Below are 24,278 nucleotides of genomic sequence, written 5' to 3'. Positions count from 1 at the left end.
TATATCTATCCCTTGGTTTTTCCTTATCTCAATAACAATATTGCTTTATATGCATTTCTACAAGATGTCATTCTTCTTATCTTGCAATTCTATCTTTCTATGTTCCAGGCCATACTGCAGAGATTAGCAGTGCTAATGCTCTGGTGAAACTAGGCACAGACTTAAAATTCTTGGGTTTGGTCTTTGACCTCTGAGTGCAAAAGCAACCTTTTTTTAATGCTTTTTTTTTTTTTGTCTCAGAGATTCTCAAGTGTATTGAGATAATTTTATATCTGAGGTACAGTCTCAGACTGTTTAAAGCTACAGAAAGCTGTGGTAAAAGGCAGCAGCAAAATATATTTTTATATAATAAAGGTAGCATTCTCCAGCAATACTGCCAGTACTGGATCTACACTTTAGGCACTCAACTCCTTATGACAAGGCTGGCAATGCGTTCTGCTTTTTGGCTTTCTGCCCTTAGGGGGCACAGGGGCAGAATGAGTCTTGCACCCCAGAGAGTAAATAACTCAGCTGGACAATAATGAAGGGTACAGAAAGCTGCGGTCTGTCTTTCAGTAGCAGAAGGGAAACACATCAGATGAAGGAGAGACTTGAAAGGAGACCCCTGTACATCTTTCTACAAGCTTCTCTGATAACAGAGGATTTTTAAGCCAAAGAAATAGATAGATGCTTTGTATATCCATTCCACAGATTGCAGGAGAAAAAAAAATAATATAAAAATTGTCCTGAGTCTGCACATTAATGTGTTTTGAGTGGAGGGTTGAAGGTTTCCTGTAACTGCAGTCTTGGAGATAAAGTTTTAATTACTGTGTTTGGCAGTCATTTATTTAGAGGAAGTTATGCTTTTTATCTCATCTACAGGAAACTAGACTAAGGTACTAGATAAGATAATTTGATATCCTAGGATAAGAGGACCTAGTGCAGATCAAAGTTGCATAAGGGTAATTTAGGAAGTCCTTGAATTTCACCAATGTAATGTTGTAAGAGCAATCAGTGTCAGACTTCCTGTCATAACCATTTATTTTATATTCAAGAAAAGAGTTGAGAGATTTTAGCAGCTCAGTATCTGAGCAGATTTTAAAAAAATCTCAAATCTATTATTTGTAACTAGTGTATGGGCTGTTTGGGCTGGGGAGGAAGCCTTGATTGTCTCACATTAATAAAGAAAAAAGAAAAAAGAAAAAAGAAAAAAGAAGAAAAAAAAAAAGGACATGAAACATTGCACTAAACAGTTCCTGCTAGCATCTGATTCAGTCCAAGTGAACAAAACACCCAGTGCCTTGCAGTCAGTAAATTGAGCTCTGTGTCAAGCTTTCTGGATGTTTCTATACCAAACTCATCACCACAGTGAGCAGCTCCCAGAAATGTACTGAGGAATGATTGAGATTTTCTTTCAGCCTCTTCTCTGCAGAGAAGCATGTGCAAAGAAGTGCCTTGTTGTGGATGAAGGGACTTTTTGGCTTGCCTATTATACATTTTGGTATCGGGACATTTAGCATATTAGGATCAGGAGCTAAGGCTTACATTCCTATATTTGGATTTGCCATAGAGACAAGGGAGAGAGACAAAGTTTGCTTTAGTTGGACAGAATGACCTGGTGGAGGTGCCTGTTTTAGTTCAGTGGCTCTTTGATTGTTAGTATCCAGCATGAAGTGTCTGATGATAACTGTGGGGTGCCATAACTCCATGGCACTTGGTACAGCCAGGTTCTCTCCAGTGTCCCACTCCAGTGCTTGCAGCTGTGAGGGTGGATCTGGATTCCAGCTCCAGTTCAGCACTGAAGCTGGCACAGGGGAATGATACCCATGTGCTTCCCATCATTCTGCAGGCTTTCAACAAGATCAGCTGAAACATCTCCACATCAGCCAAACATCTTGATTCAGTTCAGATTTCCACATTTTTCTTCTATCATGAAAGTGCACATTACAGCAGAGACCGTGAATGATCACTGTCCTAAGCAACAGAATAAACATCAGGAATTGACAATCTGAGTTGACGTGGATATGGTTTTACATATTGTATATTGCTTCCAAGGAACTGGAGATTTCATATTTCCTTTGGGAAATCTGGTTTATTAGAATCAAGAGCCTGAAGCCATGGAGAGGAAAGAAGAAAGTCACAGCAGGTTATGGCAAACCTCTGCAGCTGAGAGTCTGAGCCAGTCAGCTGTGTCAGACAAACTCGTTCTCTGAAACAGCTGCTTCCAGTTCTGTCATGTTTGGTTGCTTCTATGATTTCTACCTTGGACTGCTTTTGCTTATGTGATTAATCTGTCCTTTATCTTATAATCTGCCACTCACTTCTCTTAGCACAACTTGTTTCTTACTGGAGGATCTATTTTTATTTGTATCATAGTTCGCTCACCCTGGAATTCTGGAAATAATAGACTTTGAGGAAAAAATACTTTGTTTTTCTAATGAATTATGGTTTCCCTGTAGCACATAGACGATCTTCCTTTAATTTCGAATGCCTCCGCCGACAAGGTAGCCAAGATGACATCCCGCTCTCTCCTAACTTTCACCATCGCACGGCTTTGCCACTTCACTTAATGCAACAGCAGGTAAACTCAAACTCTTCCTTAACCAACAGTGAATTACATCCTTCCAGCCTCTACATTGCACTCCTGACTTTCACTGCTGTTTGAAGCAGTACTGGTGTATTTGTTGCTAGACCCAAGGCTTCTCAAACATTGACCTTGTGCAAAACACAGAATGAGTAGCCCTGCCCCTTGGACTCTGAGTGTTCATAAAGAGTCACCATGCCCTAGATTTTGACCAGGACTGCATAATACAGCAGCTGTTTATTAATCTTTGCTTATCTCAACTCCATTTGTGACAATTTGCAAATTTGTGACCTTCTGAGGCTCAGAGCCCAGCTTGGAAAATGCTGACAGCTTCCTATCCTGTCCTGGACAGAAGGAATGTTTCTATATTTTGTTTCCTTAATATATTGTATAATCAAAAAGAATTTGTGATATGAGTAAAATGGAAAAAATACCATTTTGTTGATTCAATTTACCAATTTCAGTCCTGTTCCTCTATTACACATCAGAAAATGTTAACTTTGCATAGCTGCTGCCTGAGAAATTGGTTTGAGCTAACTGCTGAAGTGAGAAATAAGTATGACTGAGCATTTGAAATCACTAACTTCTAAAATTCTTCCCTTGCCAGGTGATGGCTGTGGCAGGTCTGGATTCCAGCAAAGCTCATAAACACTCACCGAGTCGTTCAACGCGCTCCTGGGCCACCCCACCTGCCACCCCTCCCAACAGGGAGCGCTCCCCCTATTACACCCCTCTGATCCAGGTGGACAGGGCTGACTCCACAGAGCACATGAACGGCAGCCTGCCTTCCCTGCACAGGAGCTCCTGGTACACGGATGACCCCGACATTTCCTACAGGACGTTCACACCAGCCAGCCTGACCGTCCCCAACGACCTGCGGCACAAACACAGCGACAAGCAGAGGAGCGCAGACAGCCTGGTGGAGGCGGTGAGTGCTGCACAACCTCTGAGGGAGCCAGGAGTGCCCCTCTGGGCGGTTTTGGGGTGAACTCTTCAAAGCACAGAATTAAGTTTGATGCCTCAGGTTTTAGCTTTTATATTTTTCAGATTCTGTACTGCTTTAGTGTGTACTTCTGAGCTTCATATTAGGAAATAGTAAGCTCTCTTCACGGAGGAGGGAGACAAAATAATTCCTTCTCTAGCTGGGGACCAAGGACAACTGGCCCATATCTCAGGCCCAAGAGCATAAACAATGTAGACTGAAGAGATTAAAACAAGAAGGATGGGACTTCATAAGCTAAATCTATAATTGGATAATTAACTCCAATATGCTAGTGTACCAAAATTTATAATAAAAGTGTGAGACCTTATGACCGGTTGGGCATTTTGTGACCATTTTTGGTTCATCTTGGGTGTGGTCCTGGCTGGGCTCTTGTACTGCCGAAGGTGTATCCACTGCAGCCTTCTAATAAATCCCTACTTTATTCTTTAGCTCTGTCTAGTCTCTGCTCTAAGTCAGCCTTCACAAGGCATCAAGTTCACATCAGCTGTCTGAAAATGGATTTTTAGTTTTATAGCCACAGACTGGTTTTAGGTAAAGAGGGGAATTTATTCATAACTGTCATGTAGTAAAGGATTTCTACTGAATCCAGATCTTCACATTAGTGAGAGATTAATCAGAGAACTAAAGATACTTTAGAATTTAGATGAGCATCAGTTCTGAAGTATCCTTCCACAATGGCAATAAGGAAGAGATGATGTATATGCCTGTTCTCTCTGTTGTTTCTATAGAAGTAAATCCCCAGTTTTGCAGTAATTTGAATAAAAGATCAAAAACTCTGTGAATCAGTGTATTAAATGCAGAGAGGAGAATAACAACTGCAAGGATTGATTTGTAGGTGTACTAAAGAATGCTAAGAATTCCCTTTTATATTAAAAAAGATTTGAAGATAAAGTGTGTACAGCATTTCTAAATCTTAGTTAATGTTGTAGCTTCCATCCATTACTTCCTTTCCACTGCTGTGAGCTAAACAACACATTTCATTATGTTTTTACAAATGGGAATTCAACATCTTTTTTCCATGTACTCTAAAGTATCGAGAACATATAAAATTCTGTATTTCAGACAATTGTTCTAGCTGCACCATCTGAGATGTATTAACTGTTGTCTTTAGTGTATCAGCCTGATGAATGATGTTCAGCAAAGATTACTGCCAGACCTCTAAGGAGAAGTGCCAGATGTACGGCAGCACCACTTACATTATTGCACATCATGGTGTTCTTTGGAGACTTTTCATTGTTGATTTAATTGTTATTTACCTGTACAGTTTGGCTGTGGGTTGTACTCCAGTGATTCAGCATGGGGTTTCTAGTGCTTTCATCAATGAGCAATGCTATGATCTGTCTGTTGTTCTGTAATTCCACTGAAATTCTCACTCTCTCCCCTCCCTCTGCCAGGTACTTATATCTGAAGGCCTAGGAAGGTATGCAAAGGATCCTAAATTTGTTTCGGCTACAAAACACGAGATTGCTGATGCATGTGACATGACTATTGATGAGATGGAGAGTGCAGCAAGTAACCTTCTCAATGGGAATATCAGCAATGGGACTAACGGGGATATGTTTCCCATTTTAAGCAGACAAGATTATGAACTTCAAGATTTTGGTCCTGGCTACAGCGACGAAGAGCCAGAAACGGGACGATATGAAGAAGACTTAGCTGATGAAATGATATGCATTACAAGCTTATAGTATTTAGCAAGGAAAATGTTCTAATAACAGAAAAAGTGCCTCATAGTTTCAAGATGCTAGGCACTAGCTGGAGTGAATAACCAATCCAAGTTTTGTACGAGTGATGTCGCACCTCAAGGAAGCCATAACTAATAAATTTATTATCTCCAGGTTGCCGAAATGTGAACAGAGCTGCAGTAGGTCAAGTCTCCTCCCACGGAATCTTCAGTTCCTCTGTAGGAACTAGGTTCTTTTGAAACCAAGCAGATTGTGACAATCAGTTTTTTTGAGGGCTAGAGCAGGATTCTGAGGTGTAATATCTTGCCTGTCTTTCAACCTCGTGCTGCTGTCCTTCCTAGTAGAGCAGGATTTTGTCAGTGATAATGTCTCTATAGATCTGGCACAGGATTGTGTGGGAAACAGCAACATGAGATGAGTGATGACAACCAATAATGTCATTACCTCAGTGCTCAAAGCATATCAGCTACCCATTGCATATCCATTCTAACATTGTTTTCAAACTTGCCTCCTGATTTCTTTTCTTAATGCTCTTCTAAAATATGATTTGTCATGCTCTACCTGTTAGAGATCGTTGGAAAAAGAAGTTATATAAAGAATAATCTGTCATATGTAACATCAGTTTACATAGGAAAATATCATTCAGATGGTCTGTTTTATGACTATCATGTTAAGGGCAAAATATACTGGAATAATTGCATTCTTACTAATGCACTTGCAACCAGGTTATAGTAGAATTAGATAAGATAGTTTGCTAAAAATTATATAGTAGAAAATATTGTAAATTAATTGTAATATACAATGATTTGTATTTGTAAAGAGATGTTCTATATTTTGTAATTATTGTACCGTAATTGAACTGCAGCAATATTTATGGACCCTAATTATTGTAACTCTCCACAGAATTCTAGATAGAAGTATTTTTACTTGGAATATATAGATCTATAGCATAAATATTTAAATAGAGCCACCTTTCAGTGTAAATCTCTTTTTGGGATAAAGTGTCAAGTGTGAACTTGGCAACAGATCAGATTTTTTAAAAATAATTGAGTCAAAAGAATCTCTCTGCAAAAGGGATGCACCGTTGACTACTCAGTCTTATACTTGGAAAGGTTAAAAATTTAAAGTAATTTCCTTTTTTTTTTTTTTTTGTTTTGACTGAAAAGTAAGCTTTAATTTTATTTTTGTTATAACCCCATGCAAAACCCCCCAAAACCCAAAAACCTTGGCAAATTCATGCCAGGGTGTTCCTGGTCATGAGAAAATTGGTTTTGATGAAGTGTAATACCTACATACCCTAAATTGACAGAGAAAATATCTGAGGCAGAAAATACTTCACAGGTAAATGAAAATGCTTTACTTCAGTACTACTTTCTCTCCTTGGAAAGAGAAGAAATGTGATAGTATGATTCTACACAGAACCAAAAACCTTGATATAAAAATTACATTATTTTATTGCCTTTACCTTTCTGTTGTTCTATGTGTATTATTTCAAAGATTTATTTTTATGCAATCAAGAGAGGGCTTCGATATTGTTCACAATGCAGTAAAACCCTGAAATGTCTTTGAGGCTGAAATGACCTTGGAGGATAATTAAAACACCCTGAAAGCTACTGTCTATTTTGTTAGCACTGGATAACAATGACTTGTTCTAACAAGTTATCTTATCAGGTTTTACCTGTAGTTCCTATGCTAGATAGCAATCCAGTTCACATTTTTACAAATGTGATGTTTAAAACATGTCAATAAACATTTTGTACATAATGACAGTTTCCTATGAATAGCTTACAGACTTCCTCTGAAATCGTTCTTATTTCAAATGCCAGGATAAGAACTTAAAGGTTTGTAAATTATTTCTTGACCTACATCATTTTGTATTAAAAAAAATGCAAAATGTTCTTCAAAATAAAACTGTGTAATAATTTTATTATACCTGGGAGTTCTTTTACTAATATCTTTTCACCAAGAAGTTCCAAAGGTTAAATTCAATTTGCAATGTTATAAGAACAAGAGGGAATATGTGGAATAGGGTATCAGTCTGCAGTGTCTTTTATGAATGGTCACTGTTAACCACAAGGAAATAAAACAATCAGAGTATTCATATGCAAAAGGGATTACTACTTCCCTGGAGACAGACCTATGGAAACGATTAGGAAAATACCCTGAAACATCTAAATAAATTTTCCATGCTGTCTTGGGAAGCTCTTGGGTAGGTTACCCAGCAATACTTACTTTGTTACACTTTCCCAGCTCACAGAAACAAAAATCTGAGAGGCCAAAGTGGAGCTATCCCTGTGAAGTAACAATGAGTAGATTTCAAAGTTCTGCCTACTGTGGTAAACCCACTTCTGATAACCACCCTCAAGGCAACTGACATTAAACTTAAAAAAAAAAAAAGAGGAAGACAATCTCAGAATTGTATTTTGTCCAGCATGGACATTTGATAGAATGTCAGGTTCAGCAGATTGAGCAGAGTGACAGGATTTTTAATTAGTGATTTCTCCAAAGAGACAGAAAACAGTATGCTGACCTCACTGCGTTCTCCTGCTCTTTGTCCTCAGCCTTTAATAGTGTGATGAGAGACTCTTCAAGGTAGGTAAGAAATTTTATGAGAGAACAGTTTGCAAAAATAAACAATTAAGGAAATTTAGTTGCAGAACATATTCTATGTAGTTGCCTTTATGAGACTACAAATTTATTTATATATGTATTTGATGAGAGAAAACACTAGTAAAGAATTTAAACACTGGTAAGTATTCTCCAGTGAAGTAAATTCACTGAAAAAATGGATTTATAACATATATTCATATTTGAACAGTGTCTTTTTTTGGAGCTTGGCTGACAGAAAAATTGAGACTAAAAATTGTGATAATGTAATAACATATGCTTGTGTTCTCCCTGTTCATTTTAACTATAATATAAGAAGTATTTAATTACTTTTATTATTATTTAATGCTATATTATATATATTTAATATAATTTAATATATTTTGTTATTCCTCAAAATTAATTTTTATGTTTATTTTATAGAAAATGCATATTCCAAGCCCACTTTTCCAGTGTTCCTATAACTGCCTAATTTGGTTGCAGACTAATTGACAGCAGGCACTTGGCAAGGATTTTAAGGTGGTGGTGTACAAAATCTTACATAAATTGAATACAATGCAATTTTACAAAAACTGCTATATTCTGCTGCTTTTAAAAGCACTTCTCATACTGAAACAACTTGAGCTGAAATGTATGTACAGAAGAAGTGTATTTGGTCACTTTTCTTTCTTAATCTCATTGTCCCCTACCAGAGACCTCCAACTGCCTGGAGCATCTGCAGTGAGCCATTTCCATGGAGATGCTGGTATTCTCTCTTGCAGTACCATTGCTGGTCCAAGCCATGCTGGCAGGTCTAGTAATTCTTGAATTAAACAGCTTTTACAGTTAACTGGTTCTGAACACATAATATATTATCGGCATACTTACAGAATTTATATCTGGGTAGAATTGGGAATAATCACACTGTATTGTTTTGTTAAATAGGTAGAACTGTGGAATTACAACCTGTGCTCTGCAGTCCAGTAAGGTGTAAAAGATGGTTAATTGTAGCTGTGAGACTGCCAGTGTTCCCCAGGATATCTTAGAATAACCTAGGCCTATTCTAAGGACCCTTTAGCAGACTTGACTCTGCTGGAAGTCAGAACAATTTTTAACAGGACTTCAATATCAGCAACCAGGTACAACACAGAGGACAAACTAATGGTAAACTGATACTACTTAAAGATTTCCCCAGGGCAACAAACCCTTCAGCACTGCATCACAGGAATCTCATGAGGGAGCCTCAGTGTTCTAGAGCAGTGAGGCTGGAATTAGTAAAGCAACGGCAGCTCACAGCAACGAAGATGTTTAAGTGTTTAGAAGGGGAGGAATCTGCAAGATGGCTGTGGATGGTTAGAACTGCAAGAAAAGATGATGTTTCAGAAGAAATGCCTGATTATCTGATTTCTCAGTGCAGCAATGTCTCCTGAGCATAAGACACATGAATACCTAACCTTGCTATTTATTCCTCGTTTTAGAGTTTGGCATAACAGCAGAGAGGTCTGTGCATGTTCAGTGGTAAGTTATGTAAGCCAATGGCTAGTTAATCATCTGCAGTTGCATAATAACAATTCCCATCTTGCATGCCTGGAGTGGAAACCCACATTGTAAATCTGCAAATGCAGGAACTTCAGTGTCTCATCTTGCCAAACTGTCTCCCTTTCTCAACTGCACAGCACTGTGGTAAGTCTCACCAGTGTATAAAACTTAAAATATCTTTATTGTATTCCAAATGACACTGGAACTTACTGAATACCCTTAAAGAAAAATCTCACAAGCATGAGTGCTGAGAAAGAATTATTTGCCATTAGGAGGTACACAATACACAGTCCATGCTTTTCTCAAACTGTTGCACCAGAGGAATTGTCTCCTTAACTCAGCTAATCGATCACCTATGTCATGAAATGTTCTTGTTCTTCCCCTCATTCCAAAAGACTGCATCACATACATAGAAAGAGTTTACCTGTTTCCCTTAGGAGCAGAGTTCACTGCTGTCATCTTCCATCTTCAGTGGTTTTGTTTGTGTTTATGCAGATGCTCTAAGCAATGAAATCCTTTCCTTCAGCAGAGCTTCCAGCCAGTGCCTTGCAGAGAGCAGCACCAGGTACAAGTATCTGCCTTAAACATCTGCAGTTGTCCCTCCAGCCAACATCTGAGTCAGCAAGGTTTTCTAGTCTGTAAAAATGGTGTAAAATTCCATTTTTTTTCTGAAAAAAATGTTTATTCTCTTTGCCACAAGTCCTGAGCAATCTTAGGCTACAGAAGATATTACTTTATGATTTGACATCTGCTTAGTCAGAAGTTACTCTGGAATACTTAATAAATACAAAATAATCAATGGAATAATTTTCTTTCTGTGAGTTCAGTTTCTTTAGGTTTTTTTTTAGTCAGTACCTGAAAGTTAGTTTGACACTACAAACAACCATGAGAGCTCAAGTATCTTAACTTATACATCTGAAAATTAAAAAAGCAAATATTTAAGTCCTAACTGGAATATAGCATTGGTTCACTGAATAAGATATTTGCCTTCTAATTTAAAAAGACCTCTTCCCATATCATTAATATCTGGCATTATATAGTTATTTTGAGTAATATTTTATTTTAAATACAGTTTGGTTGTAATTTTTCTAAATAAAATTTGAGTGATAGGCACCATTCAGAATATTTACTGATGAATATCTTTTGCAAACAATCATCTGAGCAAAGACCAATCGCTTTAAGGATGTTATACAAAGTGCAGATCTCTTACTGCTAGAGTGGTAAAACTACATCAGCTTAAATTGTGAGCAGAATTCTACTAAGTGCTTTGTGACAAAAAAAAACCCAAAACAAAAGCAAAACAAAACAAAGAGAAATATACATTTTCCTGTAGATTTTTATAAATTTCAACTCCAGTTCTGCATTTTTACAAAAATAAGTTCCAATAAATACATTGTATGACTTCTCCCTGAAAGCTCTACAGTTAGAGACTGAGCTTAGTGAAATCTAACTTTGAGTGGGATTTGTAAACCATGCATTCCTTTCATAAAAACCATGTTTGACAAACTCTGAGCACATGCAGTTTCCTCCCTTTCCTATGAATTCTGATACAAACTAATTCAACTCTGGAATTTGAAATTGCATAAGTGCTTACATTTGCTTGACCATTCTTTGCAGGATGTGGTCATTACTGACTAGCTGTTTTCCTGGGTAACATTCTCATAGCAGTTAAAATTCTTCAAATAACATAATCATTTTCAAAATAGCCCACATTAATCTCTTCCATTCCTCATGCAATCACATGGTATTTCTGGCTGATGTGTACAGCCATCTTGTCATTTAGAAACAGCTTCTCTTCAACAGAAAATTTAAATTTACCACAAAAGGTCATATTTAACTAAATTTGTGATTCTTGGAGCATTCTGCACAGGGCCAGGAGTTGGACTTAATGATCCTGACTGGTCCCTTGAAACTCAGCATATTCTATGATTCTAAAAAAGGAACTTAAGGCAGCTGATTAAAAAAAAACAGTAGGTAGTCTAATACCAAAAATTATTCACATTAATAGTTATTTTAATAGGATATGTTATTTTGCATGATATTTATCACATTGGCATATTCAGTATGAGATACCAACATGCGGATGAAAGCCTAAATAGCAAATGATATGAAAGGATGAGAATATTTATTTATCTCTGTGTTTCCAAGGTCTTGGGCTTATATACAGGAACATTTTTCTCTTGAAGTGATGGGAGACCCTTAATTATATCTGCAGCTTTCTCTGCTATCATGATAGTTGGGGCATTCAAGTTTCCAGTGACAACGCTGGGCATTATTGAAGCATCAACTACTCTCAAGTTTTCAACACCAATTACTTTTGTTTGGGGATCCACTACAGCGGTGCTGTCTGAAGGCTGACCCATTTTACAGGTGCAGGAAGGATGATAGGCACTATCAGCCTTCTGCCTTATAAAAGCATCTATTTCTTTGTCAGACTGAACATGATATCCTGGTTGAATTTCAGGCCCACGAAATTTTTCAAAAGCTTTCTGAGCAAAGATCTCTCTGGTCAACTTGACACACTGGCGGAATTCCCAAATATCTCTTTCTGTATAGAGAGAAAATAAGAAAATTGTAAGTACATATTTAATTTACCAGTATATACAGAATGCAGAACAGAAAAAAGCAGCATTGTGGAAAAAAAAGCTGGAAGGAAAGTCTCTCACTTCTTGCTGAAAGCCATGATAAAGAAGAATTTTTTTAAAGTCACAGATATTTACATCCAATGTGAACAAAACTTGGTTATATTGCACAAGCCCAAAAGGAAAGATGCAAACTATGAGGAGTTGCACTTTATCTTGCTTTACCCACTGTCTAGGAGAAGGAAAATAGTCTCAACACAAAGCAGCAAAATGAATTACTCCTTCACAAGCAGAGGTAGTGATGAAATGAACAGCAAGATACAGCAGATACCAAGAATTCTGACTTCCTCCCCACCAGGGAATTCTTTCTAGCTTACACAGTGCATTGCACAATCACCTCTTTTCATACTAGTTGACTTTTAATAAATGAGAATTAACTAACAATGTACCAACCCGCACTTCTGAACTAGTGTTGAGTAGGTACAAAAATCAGCTACTGAAACAGGTGGGAAATAAGCTGACAGAGCAGGGAGAGGCTGCAATTACCTGTTGACAGGTAGTTGGGCTCAATGATGGGGTGGTCGTTTGGGTCTGAACTCTTCAGCTTCAGCCAGCCCACACTTGTGCTCCTCATGGGTCCCACGTGGACCTGCAACACCCACGCTGTACTGATCACACAATCCCACCAGGTATGCTTCCAAATTCAGCATGGAGTATTTTTGGGGGATTTTGCCTTTTTTTTTTTGTGTTCGTTTTTTTTTTTTTTTTTTGCAATTTAGAGAGACTTTACAAATTCAGCATATTATAAACATTAACCAGAGATAGTGGAAAATACCTTTGAACATTTTCCCATTTTATATAATTTCTTTTCTAAATATGTAATTCCATTGTAGAGAGCAAATATGCCTGTCAATTCACAGCTGTTCTTTTCTTTTAAAATACAGCCATTCCAATTTAGTAGTATCAGAGCACTCTAATACAATCAGCAACTGGACCAAATTATTATGTCTCTGAAGGAAAAAGACTAGTAAGGAAAAGCATGTATACTCAGTGACAGTTCCCCAGAATTAACATTCAGAGTTTTGGATCAAGATGCTAGTTTAAAAGGGGCTTGGATTTGTGCCAGTGTTTCTATATATTTTCACTTAAACCTTTGTCTAAACTGCAGTGGAACAGTTTTGTTCCACTGCAAAATTGTGTCCTAACCCACAGCACTAGGGCACTTCAGTAGAGTGAATACTTAATTCAACACTTGCCTTCTTTCCCAGAGATAAAAACTAACATATTTTGCTGACAATATCAAATAACAAGGAGGTGTTTTTTCCCCAGTTAAGGAGGTTAAGCAGTCTATTTCATATTATACTGAACAAAGTATTTTTCAGTATATAGCCAGATTATCAACATTTATAATGGAGCATAAACCTCCTTGCTAATGGCTACCAAGTCTTACTGGAACATTCTCTTCCACTCACCTGGTAAGCTTCCATTGTGGAAGAAACCCGACCATGGTCAATCACCTGGGAAGGAAGAAAGTGGAACTGGATGTCAGGGTGAGGAACCCCTGGTTCACTCCGGATGAAACCACCAGATTCCAGGTGGGAAGTGGCTCCCTCACCTAGGGAGTGTAAAGGAGGGAGAAGATGCCATTAAAATACCTCCAAAGAGCAACAAGTCCACTTGTTTTTAACCTGTAGATGAACTACCATGAATAATTGATTTGTACAGCATCAGCTGCAAGGAATGCAAATCCATTATGAACAGCTTGTAGTTTAGGCACTGTGCACCACTTTCATCTGCTTTTTAATTCCTGGATAAATGTAAATATGCATAACTTTGGAATTCCCACTGATCTGAGGATGGGATGTTACAGTTATCAGTAACTGGCAGGCCAAGGGTCTGATTCCAGATTTGAATCCTGACAGGTGTGGAGGGAACTGGCTGCACACCCTGATACTCCTGCACTGCTCACTCCATGATGTGCACTCCAGTTATCCCATCAGTCACATGGAATAGGCAGGGCCATCCACAGTGTCTGCCCTGAAGGGAAAGATGAAAGCCCTGCAATGTGCCTTATGTTATTTTCACTTCTGTTTAAAACTGTAAGTTGGCCCTCAATATTTACTTGCATGGTAAAAAATAACATATACATAGAATAAGTTGTCAAATAATAACATAATTCAGTAAGTGATGTAGAGCTCAACTTTGGCCAAGCTATTTGACTGACATCAAGGATTATATTTACAGATTCTTTTTAAGGTACATGACTGAGGTACTGTAAAATTCATGTGTCATTCTAAGGAAAGTAAATTCACATTTACTTGCAGGGCAAAAGGATTCTGATCAGAGCAACAAACAAATTCTTTTGAGACAGTTATACAAAAAATCAGTTCAACAATATGTTTTTATTGACATCACATTGATTTAAAATAGAATATTTTCTCCATCTTTTGTACAATAGCTTTTCTTAGTAGCACTGATTTTTAAATGTAGACTTTTTTTTTGCATGAGATACAGGAATGTTAAAAGTAGTGTATAATAACCTCCTTCATACCTAAGATATAAAAATTTTAAAATATTGTGGTACAGAAGAAAAGAAATAGTTCAAATCCATTTGCAAATTCCAGTTATTTCTCAGAGCGTGAAAAAGATTATATATTAAGGCTCCCAGACTATAAAACTCATGGATAAAAGGCTGTCATAATTCTAAAACAGTCAGTGGTAGAATGATTGCATACTTTGCTTCATACCTGTAAATTTCCAAAGCCATTCAAGACCAATCCTCACCATGTTAAGTGGCTTTTGTGCACTATATAGAGTAATAGGTTTGGTGCACTTCTGCTGGACATACACTTCTAAATGATCTTGTAGGTTCTGGCCTACTCCTGCAGAGGGGAGAAAGAGGGGAGGGAGAAGAAAATGAGAGGGAAAAAAATGTTATTTCACACAGAAAGATTACCCACCATGTTTAAAGCAGAGAACATCTTAAGTGGGAACTGAACCAAGCTCTTACAAGGGCAGTGGTGTCACAGGCCAAGGCCATGAGTCACATCAGCCTTTTGCTCATGTCAGAATAAAGTTTTACATAAACATAGCATAACTAGAATGAAAATAGAAAGTTAAATGGCAGATATATCAGTTGTTCTAAAATTGCCAGATATGGCTTCTAAATACTGTGCTAACTTCTTTGGCTTTAAGGAAAAGTTCATGTTATTTCTTCTATGTTTGAATATCTATGATAGTGGGAGTTTACACAATGTGTAGTGGATCAAAACTAATTCAAAGCTCTTAATGACAAGTGTGCTGCTTAACTATAAAAATATGCCTTCAGAAAGGCATTTTTACTGTCAAATGTGGTGAAGAAAGAGTAGGAGTTTGTTGCTTAGTTCTAAAATCACTGATTTGTATAAAATCAACACATCTTTCCACTGATTTGTAACAAACATGTTTTCAACATGTGTTTCAGTCTACACAACTTGACATAAAGAAAACTCTATTTCATGATTAATTTAATTTAATGGTCATTCAGTTGCATCCATAGGAAGATGAAAGAAGAAAGAAAAAAATTACCAGGAAGATGGCAAACAACAGGGATCCCCAGTTTTTTTAGATCATCTGCATTTCCAATTCCAGACAACATAAGCAGCTGGGGAGAATTTATGGCACCTCCACTCAAAATAACTTCCTTATTGGCAAAAACCTAAAAGGAAATGAGCACAAAATCCCTAAGATTATAAAGCCTGAGCTGAATGCAAGCAACATCAGGGGCTGCTGCTTGGATATGCTGTTCTGATCCAGATTAGACACCCTTCCCTCACATTTTCCTCAAGTAAATGTATTCCTCTCTTGTCAGAATTTTCCACAGAGAGAAGTAATCAAGCTTTTGCTTTGATCATTTTTGTATTTATTCCCATCTTTACAATCCATTCAAACTGTACGGCACAGAAACATTCAGCCCAGCTCCTGTCCTACTTGCCAGGGGAATAGTACCTGTGGCACTCAGATCAGGCAGCTGAGCTTCTCTGCCATTTTCAGCAAACCTTTATAAATAAAAACTGCAACTCCTAAGGAAGATTTGGAATTCACAGACATGGTAGCTCAAAAATTCTCAGGAGCTTATTTTTTTTTAATTCAGCCAAGGCTAAGGTTTGATTTCTTGGCTCATGGTAGTCCTCAAAAGCCCCCTGCCATGATTCACTAAAGCACTACTCTGATAAAATAGTAGCAGGCATGGATTGAAATTTGTTTTGCTGACAGTCTTTTCATCAAATGGTTTGGTCTGAGCCCTGAGCTGGTGATGATACAGGCTGCTAAATTATTCCTCTGCCTTTGACTCGGAGTTTTAATAGATTAGCATGGAATGCATATTAACTTGGAACCCTGTCCTTTCTGAATGACACCTCAGCTATACAGAAAATGGCAAAATGTTGCTACAGTAACATCCAAGTGTAATAATAATAAAAAGCATTTTCACACTATTTATCCAATATGGTCAACAGATGGCCAGTGCGGTTATCTTTTGTTTGTTACTGCTTTGCTCTGGGCAATCATTAGTATGTTAAGACTAATAAACACCATATCAGAGCCTGTTGAATCAATACTTAGAGCTGTATTTTATATGTTATACAAACTTATTTAACTTATTTACATTTTCTATAGTACACACAGAACTGGTTTGTTCAGAGCAGCATTCAAACGATGCTTGCTCAGTCTAAACCCCCTGCAAAGGCAGCACTGTAGTTATTCCTAGCCCACACAAAGTTTTCCATAATGCTAAGTGGGAAAAGTGACTGATACACTTTTGTTTGAGTTAGTCTATAATACATTAAAACATTTTCATCCTTTATATGAAATATGAAGTATAAATAAACTTTTCTGCTTGATTCTGAACTTAAAAACTCCAGTCTACCTTTCCTACTTTTGTCAGAGGGCTTACTGGAGTCCTGGGAGATCTCTAGGACTTCAGTGTCAGACAAAGTAACAAGTCATTGGCCGGTGAATACGTTTTGAATAACTTTTGAATCAGGTTTTAATCTTTTAATCTTTTCACTTTGCTGATGACTGACGTAAAAGATTATATCTCAAATAGACTGTAAAACCAAAAACACTTTAATGTAGTCAATTGCTTCATCTTGATGTTCATTATGCAATAAAATTATTAGTTCTTCCATCCTGACAGGTATAAAATTTTCCAGAAAGTAAAAGCAGATACTAATCCTGCAGTTTTGATGCTGGAAGAGGGGGAGGAGGGGGAGAGAATGAAGGGAAATATTTTGAGGGTGTATTTTGTACAATACATGATATAAACATATATTATTCACTACGTAGAATTCATGCATATATTAGTATGTGTGAAAATTCATAGCAATCGAAGAATTTTGCAATTAAATGGTCCAATATTCAGAAAGTCTTTGATCATGTGTAATTGAATTCCAAGACTTTCTTCAACAAAATTGATCTTGATAATTGCACAAGAACAGCCATTAGAGGTACTGTTTTCACAGAAATTTAATAGCTTATGAAATCAGTTAAAGGTTCTGCAACTTTTGTTTCATATTGGTAAAATGATTATAATTTGCAATCCACTTAGGAAGCAGCAGATTTGATCTGTGCTTTAGAAAATCAAAGAACAGATTACTTATACTGCATTTTAACTTCTGGCAGGTGCTCAGTCACAGAACTTGTCCGCTGAGTTTAATAAGGCTTACTGAACTCAAACCACCAAGATCTGTACTCAGCTCTCTCTAGGATATTATTATTCAACTTCGTAATTGTTTTATAGTCCTTTGTGACCAAATATCTTAGGTTATTAGCATACAAGTCCCTTTTAGGCAATATCCTAGTTACAGACTAATCCATAATCAGCTGTTAAAGGAAGTGAGGATGGTTTGGGTCTTACAGAGGTCAATGGATTGAAAGAGGCACAAAATTATCCAGAGTTTTGTAATGACAATTCAAGCTTCCTTCCACACAATCACATTTTCAGTGGAAGTTGGACTGAACCTGTGAAATATTCATTCCACAGCCAACCATTAGGCAAGATTTGTCATCTATCCCTCGAGCCATTCAGATTTCAGTGTCTGGCTTTTACAGATTTTCCCCTGCCAGAATTGTTTTCCAGAAACATCCCCATTGCAGCACTCTGGTCAATGTGCTGGGACAGGGCATGGTTGCACCAGGGGCTCCAGTCTTACACAATGCTCTGTGGAACATCAAGTTATGGCCTGTCCCCTCAGCACTGGGAGACAGAAATGTGATGATGAAGTTAATCTCTAAATCAATACAACTGGAGTATCATCTACTGTAAAATAACTGACAAGGAATCATATATTGTAAGAAACAACATAACCTCTAACAAAAGAGAACATTTTGCACAGTAAAGTGCCATTTTTAGTAGACTTAAAAAATATATATATAATTTAGCTTTGATTCATACCTTTCATACTGGAAATTGAAAATCTCTTACCTTTTTCCTTTGCCCATTTTTCACACACTCAATACCAATGCATTTTGTTCCTTGGAACAAGATTTTTGTTACAAGTGTCTTCTCTGCAACTGAGAAATTTGGGCGTGATATGGCTGGGCGAAGATAAGCACTAGCTGTGCTCCATCTTTGACCTACAATGTATATTTACATTAAACATCAAAACAGTCATGCTCAGTATGCTTCAGATTTTGGCCAATAACCACCAGGATGCCTACAGAGGGGAAGTCTTCATAGAGTTTATAGAGTTCAAAGCAAATGTGATTTGATATAATAATTAAAGATATTATTTTAACATAACAAACTTCACAATGACATAATTTAACTGTGAATCAGGACTTTCCTACCAATGCAACTTGCAATTAAGTATACTGTACTTCACTGTACAGATAGCAAGCTGCTGAGAAATGAATAGGGTGTAAATACAGAGTGCCATAGCCGGGCAGTAACCTAAACACTCAAATGGCATTCAGTGCAGATTATATGTCCATATTTCAACATTATTTCTGGGTCAGAAACAGAAATTACTTGAGGACCCCTTCATGGTTTACCTTGGTGTATAGTCATGTCCATCCAGCCAAAGCCTTCCTGCTGGTAGCCGTTCATGTCATCCGTGAAGGGATACCCGGCTTGCTGGGCTGCCTCCAGGAATGCCTGATGGAGAGGATGGTTTGTTTTCCCTCTTGACACATGCAGGGGGCCATTCCCACCTCTGTACTGATCCGGCCCCAGTTCGTGTGTCTGTGCCTTCTTAAAATAGGGCAGGCAGCGCTCGTAGTCCCAGCCTAGAGCCCCCTCCCTGCTCCAGCGGTTGTAATCCTCGGCGTGCCCGCGGACGTAGACCATGGCATTGAGAGAGGAGGAGCCGCCCCACACCCTGCCCCGGGGCCAGTACATCACTCGGCTGTCCAGGTGCCGCTGCGGAGTGGTGTGGTAGTACCAGTTGTATTTCTCATCGCAGAGGTTGTACGTTAAGGCAGCAGGCATGTGGATCTTCCACATCAGCCTTATACTGCCTAGGAGGGTGTCCTTAGGGCCTGCTTCCAAAAGCAGCACAGTGCTGTGCGGGTCTTCTGTCAGCCTGTTGGCCAGCACACAGCCTGCTGATCCAGCTCCTACAATGATGTAATTATAAGAGTTTGTCTTTTCAGAGCTCAGTTGAGACAATGCACGTGAAATTTTGAATTGTTCATTGATGCCGAACGTGTTCTTTAATGTGTGTGCTTTAAACAGGCTTCCTGCTACCTTACACATCACAGGACTGTGACATTTAAATCCTCTCATTAAATATGACATCTTTACTGATAGTCACTCTTGCAGAATTTCTGACAAAAATCCAGTGGTTTACCCTAGGAGAAAACCCAAAGATACTAATTAAGATGTAACCATTACTACCTCTAATATGTCAGTCATTTTCAGGTGACAATGGTATACTTTACCCATTTGCACTACCCAAAAAGTTAACAATGGCAACAAACAGGTAAACATTTACTGTCTAATTATTCTTTTAATGCAGTCTATGCAGCAGTCAAATGTACTATCCTATATTATGTGTAGTCTGATTTTGATTTACTTCTGGTTCCTGAGACAGATGAAAAATTTCAAGTATTTGCCAAACCCAGAAGAGGCAGAAACTTTTGCATTCCTTGTAGTCTCTCTCTATCTACCTCTAATAGGCAAGAATTTAAGAACAACAACAATTTCAAAAACTTCCCTGTGAGTCTGTGACAGTGATATCACACAAGGCAATTCACAATGAAAATGATGAATATGCTCACTGCACATTCTGCCAAAGAGTGTCACAACAAAACAAACGTGTCACAAACTCATTCCCAGCTATCCCTAAGGTGAAAACTGCTGGATTTGCAGGTGTGTCTCCTAACACAGGGAAAGGCAAGATCTCTTCATCTCTGCCTTTCTACCTTGCTACTACACCCAGATCCTGCAAGAGTACTCCAAGTACAGTTACAATCTAATGCCACCAGATCCTTAGGCTGAGTAAGAATGGCAAGTTTTTTACTTTCAGAGAAGCCTGTGAGCCTTGGAAGTACCACAGGTTTAGCTCTGTGTTGCACTGGTTCGGGCACAGGGACTCAGTGCCAGATTTTCTGTGTGTCACAGGTACTGCTGGCCAGCCTGAAGGGTTTTTCCTGCTCCTTCCTCCTGAAACCATTCCTTTTGGTCTCAACAATTAGTGAAGTGGGGTGTCCTTGGAAGTAAATAGTACTTCTCTCTGGCCCATGACTTCTGTCTAAGCTGTTGTGTATTCTAGAGACAGCAACTTATCCAGAGTCCATTACACTTATCTCTTCCAGCACTGCCCAGCTGAGAGAGATAAGCAAGCATTCTCCTGAAACACCTTGAATCCTCTGTAACAAAATTAGGTGTAAATTGCTGCTAAATGTTAAAAATTTTCCATGTACAATTAAAATTTTATACACATTCATTTGCAAAAGTATGTTCGTTTACTCTTGGGAAACAGAAGGGAAGAAGCATAACTCTCTGACTTTTCTTAGAAAAACTTGTAATAAACTTCTTTGAGGCTGTACAAACCCCAACATTTCTGAATGAACAACCAGCCATGGATAACAATTTGGTCTGTAAAGAAAAAAAAAAAAGATGCTGGGGATATGTCTGAGCCTAAAGTTCACACAGCTGATTCTCCTCACATGGATAATTTGAAATTGTTCCCAGCTGAAGATGGGGATGTGTCAGGGTTTTTTTTTTTTTTTTTTTTTTTTTTTTGCAAGTAAAGTCTATTAAAGGATTCTTTGTTGAAGAAAAAGGTTTATCAGCTTCTTGTGATGCAAAGGTAGGGATGTTTTTACTTGTTTTGGTTGTGAGGAAGAGGGTTATGGTTTTTCAGTACCTGTGTTTAACCTGCAGAACTGGTGGGCTCTATTGATCCAGGAGCAGCAAATTGGTGAGGGGGTTGGTAGAATATGGGCCTGGGTCCTGATAATCTGGGAAAGATACTCTGTCTCAGTAGGGAACTATAGTTTTATGACCAACTCTTCTAAATGTTGCAATGGTTTTCTTTGTGTTTTGCTGTTATTTTACTTCAAATGGAACAGGACTGGCAGAATAACACCAGAGAGAATTTTTGTCTTGCAAAGAGAGCTGGGAGTGAAGTCAGTCAGCAGTGTCCAGCCATAACAGTTGAGTGACTTTGACAGTTGCTGTGTAGATGATTCACAAACCTTGGCGCTTTTGAGTTCTGAAGTGCAGAGGTCAAAAATCAAGGCAGTCTGATTTAATATAAATCTAGCACACATGTTTTGATTGAATGGATTAAAACACTGGTTTCAATGGAGTAAAATACTAGTTTCAATGCACATTTCTTTTTGCCATATTGATTCACATCCACTCCCTTCTTTCAGTGGTCCCTCTGCATGAACACTATCCTACCCCATTTCTTCTAAACTGATCCTGAAACAAAAAGGAGAGGGTCACTGTGCCTGAAACACTTACCTCCTGTTCTGTTGACAGAGGAGAAACAAGAATATTCTCTTTAGCAGATGGAAAACAAGACCCTCTCCCAGAGATGTCCACAGCACAGACAGCACATAATGTAGCGGAGCAATGGGGCTTTGTCTGGACGTTAACCCTTCATGTTACCACCAAATGCTGTCAGGCCTGACTGTGTAAAGGGCAGGAGGAAGCGCTCCTCAAGCTAAAGCAGATCTTGCTTTTTGTTTGTTTTTCCCTGTTGCAGGCTGTGTAACAGGTTTAAATGTATCTGCTGCAGAATGTTTAGGACTAACTTTCCCTTCATTCCTGCTAGGGAGAAAGTTCATTCACTTTCAAACACTTTGTGGTGAGTTTCATTTCCAGGGCTGAAAGTGCTCAAGCCCACTTACCTCGCCGCTTCCTCCTCCGTGCACAAGCGTGTCTGTGAGCTCCGGCGGGTCCGGGGCTGCCCGCGACCCCGCTCTGGGGGCTCCCGCCCGGCCGCCCGAGCAGGAGGGTGATGGCTCTGTCCCGTCCTCAGAACGGGGCACCCACAGGCCGCGTCTGTCTCAGCCCAGGCCGGGGAGGCCGCTCTTGTGTGGGGGCCGCCGCCGACCCTCGCAGCCGCCGCCCAGCCCGGCGGGCGGAGCGCGGGGTGGTCCCTGGGATCGCGGGGGCCCCGGCGGGAGGGCGAGTGCGGGCTGTGTGGGGAGAGTCCGCGGGGAGGCAGGGCAGGAGCGCGGCTGGGACTTCCCCCCCGGAATGCACCCTTTGGCCGCTGTGCAGGCTGTGCCAGAGCGGCTTCGCCAGAACGGAAAGCGCCCAGAGGGGCAGCGGGCGAAGTCCTCGGCCTCGTCCATCCCACCGGAGTCCCCGGGCGGCTGCGCAGCCCGGGTGCTCCCGCACTCCGCCGTGACAGGGCTGCCAGCTCCGCCGCGGAACTCCGGGGCGCGGGGTAGAGCCAGCCCCGCGCTGAGGCGACCCCACCCCGCTCCTTCCCGGAGCGCTGCAACTTTTTCACCCCGCTCTTGGCGGGGCCGAAAAAACGTTTCCCCCATCCTCGGCTGCGAAAACGCTTTCCAGTGGGAGCACTGGGAGCTGCATCGCGGCTGGGGATGGAACCCCAGGTGTTCCCGCTCCGTGCCCGCGCCTCGCTCCGTCCCGGCACTGACGGGAGGTACCTCTGTATGGATGAGCGCTGGGCGCAGTGCTCGAAGGCAGCCCGTGAAAGTTGAGCTGGAACTTGCAGCTGAAGGCTTTAACTGCGATCCTTACCTGTCCAAGCGTGTTCCCAGGAGAAAGCCTTGGTTTGAAGTGAGAGCAGCAAACGCGCTCTCCCGTCGGGCCTGCCTGTGTTGACTGATTCGTTACCTCAGCAATGACGACTTTCGGGTTTGGTTGTATCACTGAAAAGTGTGTGTTCAATCATAATTCTGAACAGTTTCCCACTGGGTAGGCAGAAGAACAAATAATTCCACAATATAACTCAGATAAGTTACTTCTCTATTGGCTTTGTCCTCTGAATATCTTCAGTATATGCGAATGTGGTGCATGTTCTTTGTAGACTAAACTGCATTAAAATGTGCTGGTAATAAGAGTATCTCAAAATTCCCTGAGAAATGGCCAGGGATTGGTAATGTGAAGAGGAGTGCCATTCCTGGAGGGTAAACCCAGGAGTCTTGTTTAACTGTTCAGAATGCTCATGGCAGAACAAAGCTGATATAATGAAGACAAACCAAGATTATTGTGTGTGACATCTTGTACTTTTTCCTGACATCATCAGAGGACAGTGGTCTCTGCTACAATATCTTTGATGCTGATTGTAGTGGGTCTTTTCCACGTCCTTCCTTACCACTCTTCTCAGAATGTATTGAACCATTAATAATTTTCTAGCTTAATTACTTGTTAACGTTTTTGTTCTTAATCAGATAAGCAGATAATGGACAGTCTCTGGGTGATTGGTTATTCACACTCAAGCACCACATTCCAAACTTGTGAATAATTATTCATTAATGGAAAAGAGTAATTGTTCCCTGTGGAACTATGAGTAAATGTGTACTTGGTATTAGTGGTCTTTAATCTTTGCAGTGATTAAGAATGTTTGAAACCAAACTGATGTGTGTTTGCAGTGTTGAAAAAATTTTGTACACTTTGAATGCTGTTATTTCATAAGCAAATAAAAAATACATAGAAAACATCACTAAATATGTATGAGAGTATAGAAGTTTCATGAAGTAACACAGCCATTTCAGCAGTTAAGTAGGGGTAGAGTACAAAATTCTAAGTTAATTGTTTGGAATGTGAAAAAACAGAGGAGTTTCCAGGCTCCTGCAGGTGTCCAGTATTTCATGGGTTTGCCAACCAGAAACTGGTGATGATATCTCATCCC

At 39.4% G+C, this 24,278-nt stretch overlaps 2 protein-coding genes and 1 long non-coding RNA gene across 3 annotated transcripts in view; 1 reads left to right on the top strand and 2 right to left on the bottom strand.

The window, feature by feature from the left end:
- Positions 1-7,183, top strand: part of CACNA1D (calcium voltage-gated channel subunit alpha1 D) — a 169,022-nt gene extending 161,839 nt beyond the window's left edge. The window contains exons 49-51 of the mRNA XM_053989201.1: positions 2,439-2,560; positions 3,171-3,491; positions 4,961-7,183. Coding sequence (XP_053845176.1) covers positions 2,439-2,560; positions 3,171-3,491; positions 4,961-5,254 — 737 coding nt within the window. The 3' untranslated portion in view covers positions 5,255-7,183. The remainder of the gene's footprint in view (positions 1-2,438; positions 2,561-3,170; positions 3,492-4,960) is intronic.
- Positions 1-10,001, bottom strand: part of LOC128813827 (uncharacterized) — a 44,441-nt gene extending 34,440 nt beyond the window's left edge. Inside the window, exon 1 of the long non-coding RNA XR_008439192.1 lies at positions 9,801-10,001. This is a non-coding gene — a long non-coding RNA (uncharacterized LOC128813827). The remainder of the gene's footprint in view (positions 1-9,800) is intronic.
- Positions 10,002-10,180: 179 nt separating this feature from the next.
- CHDH (choline dehydrogenase) lies at positions 10,181-22,461 on the bottom strand. The gene is made up of 8 exons (XM_053989202.1): positions 22,300-22,461; positions 18,991-19,788; positions 18,422-18,573; positions 15,526-15,655; positions 14,706-14,840; positions 13,431-13,573; positions 12,505-12,607; positions 10,181-11,924 (listed from the first exon to the last, which is right to left on the bottom strand). The coding sequence occupies exons 2-8, from the start codon at positions 19,733-19,735 to the stop codon at positions 11,506-11,508; spliced, it is 1,827 nt and encodes a 608-aa protein (XP_053845177.1). The 5' UTR covers positions 19,736-19,788; positions 22,300-22,461; the 3' UTR covers positions 10,181-11,505.
- Between the last annotated feature and the right edge of the window lie 1,817 nt (positions 22,462-24,278).

Source organism: Vidua macroura, chromosome 13 (genome assembly GCF_024509145.1).
Source record: "Vidua macroura isolate BioBank_ID:100142 chromosome 13, ASM2450914v1, whole genome shotgun sequence".
NCBI lineage: Eukaryota > Metazoa > Chordata > Aves > Passeriformes > Viduidae > Vidua > Vidua macroura.
Note: the sequence above shows the minus strand (reverse complement) of the source record. Positions and strands in the feature narration are given on the sequence as shown.

Bases quoted from the DNA above. Each gene is read 5' to 3' on its own strand.
- CHDH (XM_053989202.1), bottom strand. From the start codon at position 19,735: ATGTCATATTTAATGAGAGGATTTAAATGTCACAGTCCTGTGATGTGT. The intron at 13,574-14,705 runs GTATGAAGCAAA...TACACTCCCTAG, and splicing joins ATGGCTTTGGAAATTTACAG to GTGAGGGAGCCACTTCCCAC. The intron at 12,608-13,430 runs GTGAGTGGAAGA...TGGGTGTTGCAG, and splicing joins CCACAATGGAAGCTTACCAG to GTCCACGTGGGACCCATGAG.